The sequence below is a fragment of the Lithobates pipiens genome, unplaced genomic scaffold (genome assembly GCF_037356315.1).
Source record: "Lithobates pipiens isolate NorthernLeopardFrog02 unplaced genomic scaffold, aLitPip1_a1.2 Scaffold_16, whole genome shotgun sequence".
NCBI classification, from domain to species: Eukaryota; Metazoa; Chordata; class Amphibia; order Anura; family Ranidae; genus Lithobates; species Lithobates pipiens.
This window is the reverse complement of record NW_027507748.1, coordinates 263,065,882-263,086,092: the sequence shown is the minus strand read 5'-3', so window position 1 is coordinate 263,086,092 and position 20,211 is coordinate 263,065,882. Positions and strand designations below refer to the sequence as shown.

The 20,211-nt window shown below is 41.7% G+C and overlaps 1 protein-coding gene across 3 annotated transcripts in view; it reads right to left on the bottom strand.

The window, feature by feature from the left end:
• FOXP4 (forkhead box P4) overlaps positions 1 to 20,211 on the bottom strand; it is a 123,566-nt gene that overhangs the window by 52,948 nt on the left and 50,407 nt on the right. For all 3 annotated transcript variants that reach the window (XM_077481361.1, XM_077481362.1, XM_077481363.1), the window contains exons 2-4: positions 11,283 to 11,469; positions 718 to 807; positions 509 to 631 (exon numbers count right to left, since the gene is read on the bottom strand). In XM_077481361.1, coding sequence (XP_077337487.1) covers positions 509 to 631; positions 718 to 807; positions 11,283 to 11,453 — 384 coding nt within the window. In that variant the 5' untranslated portion in view covers positions 11,454 to 11,469. The remainder of the gene's footprint in view (positions 1 to 508; positions 632 to 717; positions 808 to 11,282; positions 11,470 to 20,211) is intronic.

The following is a 20,211-nucleotide window of genomic DNA, read 5'->3' as shown; positions in this document are numbered from 1 at the left end:
AGAATTTATTTAGGGTCTTTCACAGAAAACTAGGCAAATATTTATGCATTTGGTTTATAAATAACTTGGAATAATATGTCAATTATTTTTTAGTTCTATTTATAAACAATTTGGAGCATATCAGTGACATAAAATTCTAAAACATAAAATTAACACTACATAATGTTGAAAAGTCTAAGGCTGGGATCTCTAAACTATGGCCCTCCAGCTGTTGCGGAACTACACGTCCCATGAGGCATTGGAAAACACTGCCATTCACAGACATGACTAGGCACAATGGGAATTGTAGTTCCTGAACAACTGGAGGGCTATAGTTTGGAGACCCCTGGTCTAAGGGATACTTTTAAAAAGCACCGTGGGTGGCTTCATTTTATACGTTACTGGTCATTGCATATGTTATATTACATGTGGATCACCATTATTAAAATAAAGCATAAAAGTATAGAGATCGGCTTCCATAGATCTCTCTAATTTGCTTTGTAAGTAATAGACATAAAAATAATCTCACCTGCTGCAACATAAGTGCTTGCTGCTGCTGCAGAACTGCCTGAATTTGTGCAGGGGACAAAATCTGTTGCATTTGTTGCTGGGTTAACATCTGCGGAGACATCATAGCCACTGAAACTGGGACCTGATAGAAAAATTAAAAGATGTGGTTTGTTTGAATTCATAGGACTTTATCACTATCTTTCTATTAGGCTGTCCAGTGGTTCCCACCTGAACTGAAGGCTGCTTGCATTCTGTGCTGCTTGGAGTACTTAGTCCTGTTGCCTGCTGTAACAAAAGCTGCCTTGCCACCTGCAATGCCTGAAGGATAGAAGCAACTCTGAAATGTTATTCTTTAACCCATGTAGAAACATACATTATGAATATTAACACGTTTATTTCAAGTTCTGAACTATTTTTATCCCACAGCCAATGTCATTTCTAATTTCAAAATGTCTGCCCCAGAAGATTTTACCCCCTTCCTGACCAGAGCACTTTTTGCGATTCGGCACTGTGTCCCTTTAACTGACAATTGGCTCCCAAACAAAATTGACGTGCTTTTTTTCCCACAAATAGAGCTTTCTTTTGGTGGTATTTGATCACCCCTGTGGTTTTTATTTTTTGTGCTATAAACAAAAAATAGCGACAATTTTGAAAAAAAAAAGGCATTCTTTTTTACATTTTGCTATCCCCCAAAAATATATAAAAAAAACATTTTTTTTCCTCAGTTTAGGCTGATACGTAGTCTTCTGCATATTAAAAATCGCTCATTGATTGGTTTGCGCAAAAGTTATAGAATTTACAAAATAGGGGATAGTTTTATGACATTTTTATTAATATTTTTTTTTTATTATTAATGGCGGTGATATGCAATTTTTATTGTGACTGCGACATTATGGCAGACACATCGGACATTTTTGGGACCATTGTCATTTATACAGCAATCAGTGCTATACAAATGCACCGATTCCTGTGTAAAGGACACTGGCAGTGAAGGGGTTAACCACTAGGCGCAGTGTAGCGGTTAAGTGTGTCCTGTGGCGTGTTTCTAACTGTGGGGGGTGTGGCTACATGCGACATGTCACTGATCTCTGCTCCAGATCACAGGGAGCAGAGATCAGTGATACTGTCACTGGGCAGAATGGGCAGATGCTTGCTTACATTAGCATCTCCCCATTATTCCTCCCCACAAGACGATTGCGGGTATCCCCGCAGCGATCGAGTCCACGGGAACTGCGACCTGGCTCACGGAGGTTCCGGCTGGCGTGCGCCATCGGTGGCACGCACGCAATGGGACGGCGTCAAATTTAAAAGGTTCGTACCTGTACGCCCATTTGCCTGCCTGTGCCATTCTGCCAACGTACATCGGCATGCGCCAGTTGGGAAACGGTTAATATATAAAATATATTTCATTGCTTCCTCATTCCTACGCTGGTAACAGTTGTTTTTAAGTTGTTCAAAAGAAAAGAAAAGAACCTTCACAGATAGCTATGCCCAGTGTTTTGTGTCTCCTTCTCATAACAGTGATTATTAGCTATTTGAATTAGGCTGTAAACTATTCAGCTTTTTTCAAGTCAGCACAACCTTGGACTTGAGAGCCTCCTGAAAATGGCTGCGTGGAGTTAAGAAGCAAATAGGAGGCTCTATACTGAGGATCCTGTTTTCCAAAATGGTCCAATGTTTCGAAAACGCTTTCAACATTATTCGCTTAATGCATGAAAAGTGCACTTAACCACCTTCAGACCGGACCATTTTGCTGGTAAATGACCAGAGGTCTTTTTACAATTTGGCACTGCGCTGCTTTAACTGGTAATTGCGCGGTCATGCAATGTTGTACCCAAACAAAATTTGCGTCCTTTTCTTCCCACAAATAGAGCTTTCTTTTGATGGTATTTGATTGCCTCTGCGATTTTTATTTTTTGCGATATAAACGTAAAAAGACCGCAAATTTTGAAAAAAAATGATATTTTCTACTTTTTGTTATTAGAAAAATCCAATAAACTCAATTTTAGTCATACATTTAGGCCAAAATGTATTCAGCCACATGTCTTTGGTAAAAAAAAAAGTCAATAATTGTATATTTATTGGTTTGCGCAAAAGTTGTCACATCTACAAACTAAGGTACGTTTTCTGAAATTTACGCAGCTTTTAGTTTACGACTGCCTATCTCATTTCTTGAGGTGCTAAAATGGCAGGGCAGTACAAAACCCCCCCAAATGACCCCATTTTGGAAAGTAGACACCCTAAGGAAATTGATAAGTGGCATGTTGAGCCCATTGAATATTTAATTTTTTTGCCTCAAGCGATTGAATAATGACAAAAAAATATTTTTTATTTTTTTTTTACACAAAGTTGTCACTAAATGATATATTGCTCACACATGCTATGGGCATATGTGAAATGACACCCCAAAATAAATTCTGCTGCTTCTCCTGAGTACGGGGATACCACATATGTGGGACTTTTTGTGAGCCTAGCCGCGTACGGGGCCCCGAAAACCAAGCACCGCCTTCAGGCTTTCTAAGGGCGTAAATTTTTGATTTCACTTCTCACTACCTATTACAGTTTTGAAGGCCATAAAATGCCAAGATGGCACAAAACCCCCACAAATGACCCCATTTTAGAAAGTAGACACCCCAAGCTATTTGCTGAGAGGCATTTTGAGTCCATGGAATATTTTATATTTTGCCACAAGTTGCGGGAAAATTACAAACTTTAATTTTTTTTTATTTTTTTTTCACAAAGTTGTCACTAAATGATATATTGCTCACACATGCTATGGGCATATGTGAAATGACACCCCAAAATAAATTCTGCTGCTTCTCCTGAGTACGGGGATACCACATATGTGGGACTTTTTGGGAGCCTAGCTGCGTACGGGGCCCCGAAAACCAAGAACCGCCTTCAGGTTTTCTAAGGGCGTAAATATTTGACTTCACTCCTCACTACCTATTACAGTTTTGAAGGCCATAAAATGCCAAGATGGCACAAAACCCCCACAAATGACCCCATTTTAGAAAGTAGACACCCCAAGCTATTTGCTGAAAGGCATGTTGAGTCCATGGAATATTTTATATTTTGCCACAAGTTGCGGGAAAATTACAAACTTTTTTTTTTTTTTTTTCACAAAGTTGTCACTAAATGATATATTGCTCACGCATGCCATGGGCATATGTGAAATGACACCCCAAAATAAATTCTGCTACTTCTCCTGAGTACAGGGATACCACATATGTGGGACTTTTTGGGAGCCTAGCCGCGAACGGGGCCCCGAAAACCAAGCACCGCCTTCAGGCTTTCTAAGGGCGTTACAGTTTTGAAGGCCATAAAATGCCAAGATGGCACAAACCCCCCCCAAATGACCCCATTTTGGAAAGTAGACACCCCTAAATTTAGGGGTACACTAGTGAGACTAGGTAATAAATGGCGGGTGCCCTGAAACTATAAAAAAAATAACTAACCAACCAGCGTCACCTGTAACAGTTATATGGTGATCAATGGTGAAAGGGTTAACTAGGGGGCAATCAGGGGGCTTTATGCGGTAGTATATGGGGGTCCCTGGCGCTATAAAAAGCTGCGGCGAACCTAAATACCTACCTGCCTAACTAGCGTCACCTGTGACACTAATACAGTGATCAGAAAAACTATCGCTTATTAGGCTGGGTTCACACTGGAGCGATGCGGGAACGCCACGAATCCGCGGCGGGTTCCCGCATCACATGCCTCCCGGCGGCAGTTCACACTGCCCTATGCGAACTGCTGGGAGTGTCAGTGAAATGTTAATGACACCCCCAGATCAGTTCGCATATCGCAGTGCGATCTGCAAACTCGGATCGCATGGTGTGAACACCCATGCGATCCGATTCTGCTGCAGACCAAAAAAAGGGTCCCGTGCGAGTTTGCGGCGGGTGCGACACGAATTCAGCCATACTATCTGTATGGCTGAACTCGAATTGCACAGAGATCGGATGTGATTTGCACTGCAGTGTGGTGCGAATCACATCCGTTCTCATAAACCGCTGCAATGTGAACCCAGCCTTAGTGACACTGGCGACGGGGGGTGATCACGGGGTTAAACCTTTATTGGGGGGGTTAGGGGGGTACCTTAGAACTAAAGGGGGCTAACCCTAACTGCCCTAACAGTTATTACAGTCACAAATGACACCCGTCGGGTGATCAGGGGGTTAAACCTTTATTAGGTAATAAATGGCGGGTGCCCTGAAACTATAAAAAAATAACTAACCAACCAGCGTCACCTGTAACAGTTATATGGTGATCACTGGTGAAAGGGTTAACTAGGGGGCAATCAGGGGGCTTTATGCGGTAGTATATGGGGGTCCCTGGCGCTATAAAAAGCTGCGGCGAACCTAAATACCTACCTGCCTAACTAGCGTCACCTGTGACACTAATACAGCGATCAGAAAAACTATCGCTTATTAGGCTGGGTTCACACTGGAGCGATGCGGGAACGCCATGAATCCGCGGCGGGTTCCCGCATCGCATGCCTCCCGGCGGCAGTTCACACTGCCCTATGCGAACTGCTGGGAGTGTCAGTGAAATGTTAATGACACCGCCAGATCAGTTCGCATATCGCAGTGCGATCTGCAAACTCGGATCGCATGGTGTGAACACCCATGCGATCCGATTCTGCTGCGGGCCAAAAAAAGGGTCCCGTGCGAATTTGCGGCGGGTGCGGCGGGTGCGACACGAATTCAGCCATACTATCTGTATGGCTGAACTCGAATCGCACAGAGATCGGATGTGATTTGCACTGCAGTGCGGTGCGAATCACATTCGTTCTCATAAACCGCTGCAATGTGAACCCAGCCTTAGTGACACTGGCGACGGGGGGTGATCACGGGGTTAAACCTTTATTGGGGGGGTTAGGGGGGCACATTAGAACTAAAGGGGGCTAACCCTAACTGCCCTAACAGTTATTACAGTCACAAATGACACCAATGCAAAAAAAAAAAAAAAAGAAAAAAAAAGCAATTGGTGTCACTGTGACTGGGGGGGCAGGGGTAATTGGGGGGTGATCGGGGGGGTGTGAGTGTGCCTGGCATGTTCTACTGTATGTGTGGTGTGTTGGTGCAACTCACCGAACCTCTCTCCTCGGTGCCGGAACGAAAAATACCGACACGGAGGAGAGAATACATCACTTCGTCTCCTGTGTTTACATTACAGGAGAGGAAATGATGTCACGGGACATTTTCATTCGTCGGGAGCGATCGCGAGGGGGTGGCCATGAATGAATGGCCGTCCCCTCGTCCGGGATCGCTCCCGAACGAATACCGACCGCCGCAGGCACCGGGCGGGGGCCCGATCGGGCCCCCGACCGGCGGGCAGGCAAGGACGTACATGTAAGCCCTTATGCCTGCCCGTGCCATTCTGTCGACGTACATCGTGGTGCGGCGGTCGGCAAGTGGTTAAGCTAAAACAATATTAAAGCATTACATTAATGAGATGGACAATGCAGTGAAGGAAGGGGAGGTGAAGTAAAGTGCCACTGATTACCAATTTTGTGGGATTGTTTTTAAGTGGGATGATGATTGGGGGGGGCGGAGGGTTGTACTGAATGAAATTACACCGAACACCAATGATGGGGTGCAGGTTAAAATGCCACTGATGACCAAAGATCGGGTTTTCAAATGCCACTGACCAATAACAAGTGTGGAATCGTTCTGGGTGTGTTTTAAGTATTCTCGGTTTATCAATGACATCATGCTATTAAACACAGTGCAATTTCATCCACTAATAAAATTTGCAACTTTTAAAGGCTACGTACACCTTAATCACTTCAAATGCATGTTTCTTTTTTTCCAAAAAATTGTGGCAAAATAAAAAGATTACCTTGGGATATCACAAAAAGTGGCCTTTTTATACATTTCATCTGATGTTATTTTATTTATACAAAAAAAAAAATATATATATATATATATATATATATATATATATATATATATATATATATATATTAGTTATTATACAAGATTTATTTAGCACATCTCTTTACAATGAAAGGCAGATGTTACAGCTACAATACAATTGGTATGGTATTGGTAAGAGGAATCAGAGGGCTCTGCTTGTTGGAGCTTAAAGTCTAAGAGGAAGGGTCAATTGATGCAAAAGGTAAAACCTGTGGGGGGTGAGCTGATGGAGAAAGTAAAAAAACAGTGCCTCAGTTAGAAGCAGAATAGGCTTGCTTAAAGAGAGGGGTTTTCAGGGATCATCTATAGATGGATAGATTAGGAGACAGTGGGACAGATTTGGGTAGGAAGTGCCAAAAAATTGGAGAAGCTCGGAAGAAATCATGGAAGTAAGCATGGGAGGAGCTGACAAGAGAGCAGGAGGTTTTGGGAGGACTGAAGAGAGTAGCTTAGTTGATATTTTGAGACAGTTAGTGATGTAGCTGGGGGCAGAGTTGTGGATGGCTTTGTAAGTAGTTGTAGTTAGTACTTTGAATTTTAAATGTTGGGTGACTGTAAGCCAGTGGAGGGATTGGCAGCAGCATTCATGATGGACTGAAGGGGGAATAGCCTATGTAAAGGTAATCCAATGAGGAGGGAGTTGCAGTAGCTGAGGCGAGTGATAACTAGGGAGTGAATTAGAAGCTTAGTGAAGAAGGGGTGTATTCTGGAGATGTTGTGGAGGTTGAGGTGGAATGATTTGGACAGGGATTGGATGTGGGTCTGAAAGGAAAGTTCAGGGTTACCCCATGGCATGTGGGGACGGACTCATATTGTATCATTGATCTTGACAGAAAAGTCAGGGGAAGGGGCACCTATATATTTATACATTTTTATTTGATAGGTTTCATAACAGACATGTTTAGCATTTTTAGTAAATAATAATAATTAAAAAAAACAATGATTAGGAAATACCCCAAAAGGAAGCGCTATCTGTAATTGTCAGTCAAACAAATCAAGCACTGGAACTGGAAAAATGGCCTGGTATTGAAGGGCAAGTTGATTGGTATTTAGGTGGTTAAAGGACTGAAAGCAAAGGCTTTTGAAATGGTTTAACAAATATACAGTGGTGTGAAAAAGTGTTTGCCCCCTTCCTCATTTCCTGTTCCTTTGCATGTTTGTCACACTTAAGTGTTTTGGAATATCAAACCAATTTAAACAATAGTCAAGGACAACACAAGTAAACACAAAATGCAATTTGTAAATGAAGGTGTTTATTATTAACCTCCCTGGCGGTACGATTATTTTGGATTTTAGGTGCTAAAAGCGGTACCATTATTTTGCATGAAAATTTGGCGTTTTATATTGTAGTCCTGCAATTCTTAGGAATAACTCTCTTAAATCTGTCCAAACCAGAGTCTAGCAGACATCCCGGGTATGATAAAGTTTGAAAAATTTAATCATAAATTATAATATAATAAATAATTATAAATAATTGTACCAAATAATAATATAACAATAATAAAAATTATTCAATAATGTAATCAAATCAAAAACACTGAAATTTGCTCAGTTGCAGAATTGTCACTGTCATTACTTTTCAGTATTTGATGACGGATCTCCCCACAAATCGCTATCGCTCAATTCTGCGAGTGATTCTAATTTATTATCGCTGTTTTCTAGCTGGTCTAAAATCATTTTTGATGTACAGTGACAGTTTTGGTTGCTATGGACAATCTCCAGTTTCCAGGCATAAAGAACAGTTTTTATTATATAAAAGTGCATGCAGGACACTGGGCAGACCACTAGGGACAACGGGGATGTCAAATATTTACATACAGCAATGTAATCTGTAAGATTACATTATACTGTATGTTTACTGTTTGTTTCACTTTTTGAATTTGGCGCCGATCTCCGTGCCCGTGCGTCGCAACGCTCGCAGGGCACGGAGATCGGCGATGTAATGCATCGAGCGAGACACGGCTCGCTCGTACAGCGGGGAGACAACGCTGGATCCGAGGGAGAAGGTAAGTAAACCTCCTCCTGGATCCAGCGATGCAGTCCCGAGTCTGGCTCGGGGATACCGCTTTTGGTATGAAAAATCCACCCCGAGTCAGACTCGGGAACACCGCCAGGGGGGTTAAAGGTGAAAAAAAATCCAAACCATCATGGCCCTGTGTGAAAAAGTGATTGCCCCCTAAACCTAATAACTGGTTGGGCCACCCTTAGCAGCAACAACTGCAACCAAGCGTTTGCGATACGTCCAAGGAACTGCAGGCCTCACTTGCCTCAGTTAAGGTCAGCGTTCATGCCTCCACCATCAGGAAAAGACTGGGTAAAAATGGCCTGCATGGCAGAGTTCCAAGGAGAAAACCACTGCTGAGCAAAAAGAACATCAAAGCTCGTCTCAATTTCTCCACAACACATCTTGATGATCCCCAAGACTTTTGGGACAACATTCTGTGGACCGATGAGACAAAAGTGGAACTCTTTGGAAGGTGTGTGTCCAAGTATATCTGGCGTAGAAGGAACACTGCATTTCATAAAAAGAACATTATACCAACAGTAAAATATGGTGGTGGTAGTGTGATGGTCTGGGGCTGTTTTGCTGCTTCAGGACCTGGAAGACTTGCCGTGATAAAAGGAACTATGAATTCTGCTGTCTACCAAGAGATCCTGAAGGAGAATGTCCGACCATCTGTTCGTGTACTCAAGCTGAAACAAACTTGGGTTCTGCAGCAGGACAATGATCCTAAACACACCAGCAAGTCCACCACCGAATGGCTGAAGAAAAACAAAATGAAGACTTTGGAGTGGCCTAGCCAAAGTCCTGACCTGAATCCTATTGAGATGTTGTGGTATGACCTTAAAAAGGCCGTTCATGCTCGAAAACCCTCTAATGTAACTGAATTAGGACAATTCTGCAAAGATGAGTGGGCCAAAATTCCTCCAGGACGCTGTAAAAGCCTCATTGCACGTTATCGCAAATGCTTGGTTGCAGTTGTTGCTGCTAAGGGTGGCCCAACCAGTTATTAGGTTTAGGGGGCAATCACTTTTTCACACAGGGCCATGATGGTTTGGATTTTTTTTCACCTTTAATAATAAACACCTTCATTTACAAATTGCATTTTGTGTTTACTTGTGTTGTCCTTGACTATTGTTTAAATTGGTTTGATGTTCCGAAACACTTAAGTGTGACAAACATGCAAAGGAACAGGAAATGAGGAAGGGGGCAAACACTTTTTCACACCACTGTAAATATTGGCGAATAATGAACTATGCAGTATGCAAAAACATTTAAGTCTTAGCATATATCTGATATATATTAAAATGTAATGCCAGTATACCATTGATCCTATATGAATTATTTGCAGTGTCAGATCTTAAAAATGGATTGAAGTTTTGGGTAGTATATTGTTAAAACAGACAGAAACGATTTGAAAACAGAAAGGTTATAATCTAAATTAAAAGGAGTGGAAAGTCTTACCTATAATGGAACGTTAAAAAAATGGTTTTGTTTTGTATGGAAAAAGATACCTAAAAAATAAATCCTTTTTACCAGACAGGAATTGAAGGAAGCCTCCAATGGGAGTAATATACTGATAGAAGGTCTAATCCCCCCACCCCATCCTAAAAAATAAAAATAAAGTTTTGCTTATAGACACATTTTCCTGAAGCTAATGGTAGTCAAAGTTATAATTTTGAATGATATAATATTCAGGGAAAAGGTCTAATTAAATTGTGGAATAAGAAGAGAAAAGCCAAACTAGCCATTGCTAACCAGGGGTTTGGACCAAAACCTGCTGGATTTTATAATAGGTTTAAACTGGTGTAGATTTATCTTTTTCAATTTAAATAGTACTGTGAAACTATAAAGCCCTACTTTAAATCGGTATGCTATGTGTATACAGCCATTACAGTAACTGTTGTATGGCTGAAGTGATCCAGGGTAAATATTTACTAAATGTCTTACTATATATGTTATGCACAATATGTGTTTCTGCTTTGCTATGGTTGCAAGTTGAGAAGGTGCAACTTTTCTGTAAATAGTAATACAAGAATGCTACCTTGATTCTAGAAGTTCATGCAGATTGGGCAGAATCACCCACAATGCATTACAAAAATACCAGCAATGTTATGCGACTTGTAACATTTAACACATGTGAAATGAATTATAATAGAAACACGTGGTCAATCAGGTACATAGTAAAGTCATAAAAGCAGGAATTTGCTTGAATTTTCTTACATAAGTCTACCTCACAAAGCCAAAAATTTACAGTGAAAAGTGAAGGATTAAGGGGCAAAATGTGATAATCAGTAGCAGCCAGATTTCAGATTACTGGAGAAAAATCTATGAATTATGACTTCAGTCTTGCTGATGTGGCTTACTTTGTTTTGAAACTTACATTTAAAGTAAAGCTCAAATGTGTTTACAATATTATGCTAGTCTTAGCCCTGGTTCACAATAATGCGATTTTAGATGCGTTCCAGAACGCATTGAATCACACGACAAGTGAAAAACAATCATTTCTATGGAGGCTGTTCACATATATGCAGGGTCCTCAGCATCTTTAGAGCAGTGCAATTTTAGATTTTAATGTAAATTACATGTCAAATGCTTATCTGTTCAAAGATAAGGCAAATACAGTGCCTTTTCTGCAAGTCTCTGCTGAGAGAGGGAGGGAGGGAGAGAGGGGGAGAGGGAGAGAGAAAAAGAGAGACCCCAGGGTATAAATTCAAAGAGCAGCTGTATTCAAACTGCATGCAAAATTGGAATTGCAGTTGAACTGCATCAACTTGCACTGGACGTGCTCCTAGAAATCGCACTAGAAGACTCATTTAAATTGCACTGCATCAGTGTAAACCTGGCCTTAACATGCTTTTTTTTACCTGTTGCTGCTGGAAGTGTAGAAGCTCCGCTGTACTTAACTCTCCATTTGTTTCTCCACTTGCATTGGCCTCTCGTGCTCCACCTCCTTCAGACTGATTGGGAAGACTGCTTACTCCATTCTGACTGGTTGGAGTCGATCGAATTGATTCAGATGCAGATTCCACCATCATGACTTATTTTTAAAACCTGAGCAAGACATGAGAGATAGTGTGGGTTATTATTATTATACAGAATTTATATAGCGCCAACAGTTTGCACAGTGCTTTACAACATGAGGGCAGACAGTACAGTTACAATACAATTCAATACAGGAGGATTTAGAGGGCCCTGCCAGACAGAGCTTAAAATCTAAAAGGGAGGATCAAGTGATACACAAGTTAATAGTTGTGGGGGGTGGGCTGATGGAGAAAATAAAAGTACAGTTGTTAGGTGGAGGCAGGATAGGATTCTCTGAAGAGAAATGTTTTCAGGGATCGCCTAAAAGTGCAGAGTAGGAGTTAGTTGGACAGATTGGGGTAGGGAATTCCATAGGATGGGAAAGGCTTGAGAGGAGTCCTGGAGATGAGCATGGCAGGAGGTGACAAAAGGAACTAGAGAGCAGCAGGTCTTTTGAGACTAGGTTAGTGATGTAGCTGTGGGCCAAGTAGTGGATGGGTTTGTAAGCTACTGTTAGTATTTGGAATTTAATTTGTTGGGTGGGTGAAAGTCAATGGAGGGATTGGCAGAGAGAGGAGTCAGACACTGAATGGTTGGTAAGATGGATAAGTCTGTCAGAAGCATGCGTGTTGAAATGAAGGGGGGTAGCCTATGTAAATGTAAGCCAATGTGGAGGCATTAGTCGAGGCAAGAGATAACCAGAGAGTTCATTAGCAGCTTTGTGGTGTCATTTGTTAGGATGCAGTGTATTTTGGAGATGTTGGACAGGGATTGGATGTGTAGCCAAAAGGAGAGTTCAGAGTCCAGGATTACACCTAGCACCCTGACATGCGGGGATGGGTTCATGGTTATGCTATTGATCTTGACAGAGAAGTCAGGGGAAGGGGCACATGCGGGGAGAAAATATTATGAGCTCACTATGAACAGGTTGAGTTTGAGGAAGTGGTGTGACATCCAGGTTAAAATGTCAGTCAGTAAATTAGTGATGCGTGATTTGGGTGTCATCAGTGTAGAAATGATACTGAAAGCCATGGGAGGCCATCAGCTGACCCAGGGAGGAGGTGTAGATTGACAATATGAGAGGTCTAAAAACAAGACTTTGGGGACCCCAACGAATAAGGGAAGAGGAAAGAAGGAAGTAGACTTGTAAGTGACACCGAAGGTGCAGTGAAATGGGTAAGATGAGAGCCAATAAAGAGCACAGTCGCGGAGACCAAAGGAGTAAAGTTTATCAGAACATCTCCCATGTTGGCAATAAGTTATTTCTGATCCTTACTAACATGGCTAAAATATTGGCCTACCCTAAATGGAAATATCTATTAACTTTTGATATCTTGCAGGTACGCTGCATGGTGGTACATCTGTGCACTTTCTCTGTGCATTATAAGGGGATGTGACAATCCCTTTATACCCAAAAGAGAAATATCATGGTTGGTTGCAATGTCCTTAAACAGGAACACCACCGCTGCAAAGTACTCTTTATAGACAAAAGCTGTGCCACTCCTATATAACAACTGCATGTGTAAACATCATCATTTAAAAATAAAAAATAAAAACATTTTAACACTTTCTGGATTTCCTACTACAATACAAAAATGCATATTAAAAATATTTAAAACACATTCCATAAATAGCATAAGACAGGGCCATACTCTTAAATAAGAAAATCCAAAGGTGCTGATTAGAATTATGGTCGGATAAGAAATATCTGAAATATAAATTTATATTAACATTTATAGGTAATAACACCAGAGCTTGATCCAGGGAAAATCCAATTGCCTTCAGGGGGATCAAGAAGATTTTTTTTTTGCCCCTCACTGGAGCAAATTGCATAATGCTTCATAGGGTTTTTTTGCCTTCCTCTGGATCAACTGTGGGTACAGGATTGTGCATACAGTATGTATTTATTTTTTCTACTGGCAGAACAAGATGCACTTGTGTCTTTTTTCAAAGTGACTAGCACACTAAGGCAGGCCATACACAGTGTGAATTTGATTCCCCCATCAACACAGACAGTGCTGACAAGGGAATCCCTCCTGCCGAGCAATTGTCTTCTCCCGACAGGGGAAGCAGTCCTCCCCGAGAGAAGACAGTGATTATCACTAGCTGCTATAGCAGTCACTAGCGATAATGGCAAGAGAATACTGCAGGCTGGTTGTTATCCAAGTTGATCAATTGATCAACTTGGTACATTCAGCCTGCCCATTAATGGTTCAAATTGTGTATAGCTGGACTGAGATGAGGAAAGACAATGCCTGAGGACAGAAAGTGTTTGGGCCAACAAATGGCATATGTCACGTGACTTCTGACCGTCTGATAGTAGGAACTTCTAATATTTCTATCCTGGCATGTTTCAAACATTTATTTTGGTAAAGGAACTACTGGACAAGAAACCCAATAACATATTGTTACAGATTCGTGAGACCCTTTTACTAATTGCATGATTTCTGCCAGTTGCAGGGCTCATGTATAAAAAAAAAAGAAACGCGTTAAATAGTTCTGGGCAACATTTAAGTTCTTTTATTTTCTTCCCTTTGATCTGTTAAATATATCATTGCAAGAACTGTATACGTTAGCTATATGCAAAAAATACCTTTTACAGGCAGACAAAAGTGAAGAAGTTACAATCATTTTTGGAGTCTGTTGTGTTTTGGCCTGGAGCTCCCTACCATACCATCTTTCAGGTGTGTCAGATGTTTGGTTGCTCAGTGCATGCTGTAATTCCAACTTTGGCCGCAGAGTAGTGCCACAAAATATGGCAACAGAGACAGTTTATGTGCCATTTCCCACAACAAGAAAATCAGCTTTTTGAAGTCTGTTTAAAGAGAAGTTCAATTTGTATATATGTGGAAAACATTTTAGCAAATGTTATATTCCAATGCTGTGAATGACATATGCATTCTGGCCACTATCTTTTTCCTAAGTGCCAAAACGGAGGTTCTGACAGGTATTTTATCACATGATTAGCCCCAGTGTATAATAAGGGGAAAAAAACTGCTGGGAAAAGCAGTAAGCTTTGTGTGTTCTCCCTTTGCTTCCTGTACCACCAATCTAATTTAAACTTCCAAAAAGGGTCTGAAATATGATTGGTGCCTATGAAAATCTTCATAGTACCCATATTTGTTCACTTCAGGCTTTCAGTATGTGACAGAAAGCAAGGAACTCGCTGTATTTCGAAACAGCTAACCAGGAATTTAAAGGGGAGGGCCACCCTGAAAAACAAAAAAATGTTAAAAATTACAAAAAATCTAAAAAAAAAAAAAAATGAAAAAAATTTTTTTTTTTACTTACCAGAAATGCCTGTTGCTAGGCACTTTCTCCTAATCTTCCTCTTCCTCCTCCGCGGAGATCTTCTGTCTTCTGTCTTCGTCGCGGCGCCTTCTGGGTAATGAGTCGCGCTGTGTTCTGGGAACTGTGTGTTCCAGAACACAGCGCGTCCCATTCAGAAAGCGCTGCGGGACTCGCGCATGCGCAGTAGCTGCGGGACTCGCGCATGCGCAGTAGGAAACGGACAGTGAAGCCATAAGGCTCCGCTGCCTGTTTCCCTTACAAGGGATGGCGGCGCCGGGACCCGAGAGCCGAGGGACGGGTCGGCCTCGGGCGGCCGACATCGCGGGCGCCCTGGACAGGTGAGTGTGTTTATTAAGTCAGCAGCTGCAGTGTTTGCAGCTGCTGACTTTTTTTTTTTTTTTTTTTTATAACTGGCCCTCCACTTTAAAGCTCATCAGTGCAGTGTACCAAAAAAAAAGGTTAATAAGGGCCAGTGTTAATTTTGGCAGCAAATTTTTATTTCGTTTTAGTCTAAGTCCCATTTTAGTCTTCTGCAATTGTTTTAGACATAGTTAGTCGACTAAATCTCCAGTACATTTTATTTGACTAAAATGTCCTACGTTTTAGTCGACTAAAATCTCCAGTACATTTTAGTCGTCTCAAAATTGAATGGGTGTAATTAAATTGTAATGCATTAGTTAACATTTCTCTACAACTTCCAAACTCATTATATACCGCTGGAGTGAAAAATGTTATTATTTAACGTAATAAGATATGAACATGCACTACAGACCAGTGTTAATCTTGAAGTCAAATTTAAATTTAGTTTTAGTCTTATGCCGCGTACACACGATCGGAATTCTTGTCGGAAAAAGCTCTGATGGTTTTCCCGATGGAATTCCGCTCAAGCTGTCTTGCCTACACACGGTCACACCAAATTCCGATCATTTAGAACAAAGTGACGTACAACACGTAACATGGGACTAGAAAAAGGAAGTTCAATAGCCAGTAGCCAATAGTATTTGAGTGTGAGTATGCGTGATTTTTGGCGTGTCGGAATTGCATACACGCAATCGGAATTTCCGATAGAAAGTTTTTCCGTCTGGAAAACTGAGAACATGCTATCAGTTTTTGGCTGATAACCGCCCACGGCTTTCAATACCACTTTCAATACCACTTATACTCCGATGACACCCAAATCTATCTGTCTACTCCTCACCTCACTCCTTCAGTCTCCTCTCGCATTACTAACTTACTAACTGAAATATCAGCATGGATGTTGCAGCACTTCCTTAAACTAAATCTCTCTAAAACTGAGCTATTAATATTCCCCCCTGCCTGTGCCCCCCTCCATGACTTTTCAATAAAAATCAACAATGCAACTATCAGTCCCTCCCCTCACACCATGGTACTGGGTGTAATCCTAGACTCTGACTTGTCATTTCAGCCTCAAGTCCAATTTTTGTCAAAAGTTTGTAGAATTCACCTCCGTAACATCTCTAAAATTCGCCTCAAATGAAACCACCAAGCTCCTCATTCACTCCCTTGTTATCTCTCGCCTTGACTATTGCAACTTCCTTCTCATTGGCCTGCCTCTCCATAGGCTATCCCCTCTTCAGTCTATCATGAATGCTGCTGCCAGACTTAAACACCTTATCAACCGTTCAGTGTCTGCCAACCCTCTCCTCCAATCCCTACACTGGCTCCCAATCACCCAGCAAATTAAATTAAAAAGACTAACCACAACATACAAAGCCATTCACAACTCTGCCCCGAGCTACATCACTAATCTTGTCTCCACATATCACCCAAATCGTCCTCTCTGCTCTTCCCAAGACCTCCTATTCTCAAGCTCTCTTGTCTCCTCCTCCCATGCTGGTCTCCAGGATTTCTCCGTAGCCTCTTCCTTCCTCTAGAACTCGCTACCTCAACCTGTCTGGCTATCCCCTACTCTTGCTACCTTCCGGCGATCACCTGAAAACTCATCTGTTCAGGAAAGCCTATCACGTCTCCAACTAATCTTTTACCACTTCCATCATCTCATTCCCCACAGTTACAACATTTTGTACCACCTGCCCCATCCTATTAGATTATAAGCTCTTCTGAGCAGGGCCCTCTTAATTCTTTTGTATTTTATTGTATTCTAACTATATTGTCTCCTTTTTATATTGTAAAGCGCTAAGTAAACTGTTGGCGCTATATAAATCCTGTATAATAATAATAATAATGTACAGCAGTGAGACGTGCTGCACTGCCGTGCGATTCTACGATTTTATGTCATTTACAAAAGTACAAAAGCCATTTTTACTGTTATGCTAAATAAAAAAGTTGATCAGCGCAAACTATATATCATATATTACTACAAAGATGGAATATCCTTGTTTGATATGTATTCTACCTCATAGATAAAGTGCAATAAATCAATAATTATACCAATACTAATGAGTCCTAGTGCAAATTGCTGCTGTGCATGCAATTATTTAGCCGATGTGTAAACTGCTACTGTGCAAACTACGCAAATAAATTATTTTCAAGAAATGCGCAACACATTACCATAAATTCATAAAGTAAATAAAATAGCTGCTGCTGTGCACATTATTAAAACAAACAATATAGTGCAAAATCGTGAAAATCATCATCAGGTGCTAAATATTAAATAATAATTGAACTAACACTAAATAGTGGAAAATGGTGTAAGATTATCATAAAGTGCCGAGTATCAAATGATCCTTTGTGTACACCTTTAAGTGTGTAGGTGTACCAATACAGTCCTATTTATATTGAGTAGTGATACCCATAAAAGTTCATCCATAAACAGTAAACGTGCAAATTAGTGCAAAAAGTGCTGTCCACACCATACAATCTGATTATAAATTGTGCAGCAATCGCTGCACAACACACATTAGGTGTCTTCTTTCAGGGCACACCCAATGCGATGTGATTCTGCTGTGATTGTCCCGTGGGAGAACGCTCCTTTAAAAACATTGTGCCAAGCTTGTCGTCCTCTTTTTGCATGCGTACAGCAGCCAAGTGAATGGGCTGCCCCCATGTGAGTTGCAACATTACGTGCATATCGCTCTTTGAAAATCGCATAGTGGGAACACTTGTCCCCTCTACGTGATAATATCAAATGCCTCTGAAAAGTGACCTAAGCACATATTGCTTTTCAGTGCAATAGCAGAGCCTGCTGCAAGTGTGAACAATCCTTCCATAGGAGGAACCTAAAGAAACAGGTAGCTTACCTTTCCTCTTATTGCAGAAATAAGAGGCCTTATTCAAGAGGAATGGGAAAAGGGGGAGAGAAAATCCACCTCAACCAATAGGTTGCAGAAGTTGTATCCACTCACAGAGAAGAATGTGGCTCCTTTATGTAACTCACCAATGGTGGATGCGGCAGTCACCAGATTGGCTGAGAATGTGATACTTCCAATAGAAGACTCTTCCTCCTTTTGCGATATTCTTGATAGACGCATTGACATGGACTTAAAAAAGTTTTACCTCGTGGCAGGTGGTGCTTGTAAGCCCGCCGTTGCTTTAACATCCGTAGCATGCGATATGCGAGTGTAGGCGCAGAACTTGGAGTATGCAATCAAAAAACAGCTGCCAAAAGAAAAAAAAAATCATCAAGGCTCTTGATGAGATAAAACTCTCGACGGATTTCCCAGGTGAGGCACCTATAGACATCATTCGATGGTCCTCCAAAGCCATGCTCAGCTCAGTCACAACCAAAAGAGCATTGTGGTTAAAACTCTGGGCGGCTGACCCATCCTCAAAGCAGAATTGCTGTAAAACTGCCTTTTGATAGGAAGGCGCTGTTTGGCCAAAGAACTGGAGACTGCTATCCCCAGGGTTACAGGAGGAAAAATCAGGTCTTCTGCCCCAAGATCGAATGTCCAGATGCCAGAGGGGGCAACCAGCCAGAGGAGCGCCAAACAGGTAGCGGAATTCCGGAGGCTTTCGCCCATCCAAGCTCTCCAGAAGGGGTGCACAGTCAATCTTCATAAGATCGCAGAGAGCTAAGGCCCCTGCGGCTCCCTCGGATAACCAGAAGCCTTTTTAAAAGCAGGCCCATCCAAAAGGCAGTTGGAGCCAGACGGCTCAAAGTGAACCAGTTCTGGCAAGACCACAGGCTGAATCAATTGATCCGGATAGAGAGACTCAAGATGGAGTCTCTCCATACCATAATCCAGGTTATTCGACCTTGATCAGACTGGAGGATTTCAGTGGACTTTCAGGATGCCTACCAACATGTCCCGATCCTTCAGTCATACCAGATTTACATTGGGGACAGGCATTACCAGAGCCAGCTGGAGCCTACACAGAGTATGGTCTACCTAGGGGACCAATTCAGTACTCAGATGGGCACAGTTTCTTTACCACTTTAGAAACTCCCCAAAATCAGGGAGAAGTTCCAACAGGCATTGGCTGCACCAATGATGTCAGCATCCCAGTGCATGAATCTTCTCTAAATGATGGCTTCATGTATCCCAATGATCCCCTGGGCTCAATGGAAGCTTGGTTTTCCAAGAAGGCTTCCTGATACAGTAGAAGAGAGTTTGTCTAGCTTAGCCAATCAAGATCACCAGCCGGAAGAGCCAGAGTCTCTAGTGGTAGACGGAACTAGAAACGCTAAACAGCATTGTCCATTAGGGCCGCAGCCATGGATCAGGGCCTTATTTCAAATATTCTGGAAATTCGAGCAGCATTCATGGCGAGAAATAGGTTCCGTCAATGGGACCTGGCAGTAGTCCTCAATTTTCTAGAAAACCCTCCTCATGCTCTGACAGAAGACTGTTCATTATGGAATATCACCTTAAAAACAGCTTTCCTAATAGGCATAACTTCAGGGGGCAGGGTGTCTGAACTCCAAGAGTTGGGGGCAGCTGAACCTTATTCCATGTTCTTCCAAGTCAGGGTTGGGCTGAGACCAATAGATAATTTTGTCTCAAAAGTGCCATCAATATTTCATCTCTCCATTGAATGGGTGCTTTCAGCCTACTCAGCGGAATCAGATGCTGATCTGCACGAGTTGGACATTCCAAAAATCCTCAAAGCCTATCTCCAAGCTACTTCTACATTCAGACGTTTTGACAAATTTTTCATTATACCTTCTGGAAAAATTAAAGGGAAAGAGGCCTCGGCCAGAACCATCTCTGCTTGTATAGTAAAAACTATTCACTGCGCAAATAGAGCAGCCAGGGAGGATCTTCAGGAAGGTGGTAGAACTCACTTAACCAGGACGATGTCTTCTTCTTGGGCGGCACAGTCAGGAGCGTCTCTGGAGACAGTCTGCGCAAAGCGCCTAGCTGGTTATCACATCATACATTCCTAAAACACTATAGGTTGGATCCAGCAGCTCTTACTACAGTAGAGTTTGGGAGGAAAACAATCTAAGCTTCTAGGTCTATTGTCAAATAACAACTAAGTTTGCAGCATTAAATCTTCCCTCTCAAAAGTTCATTAAGTATCATATGTATGCTGCCATGTAGGCGTTATGAAAAT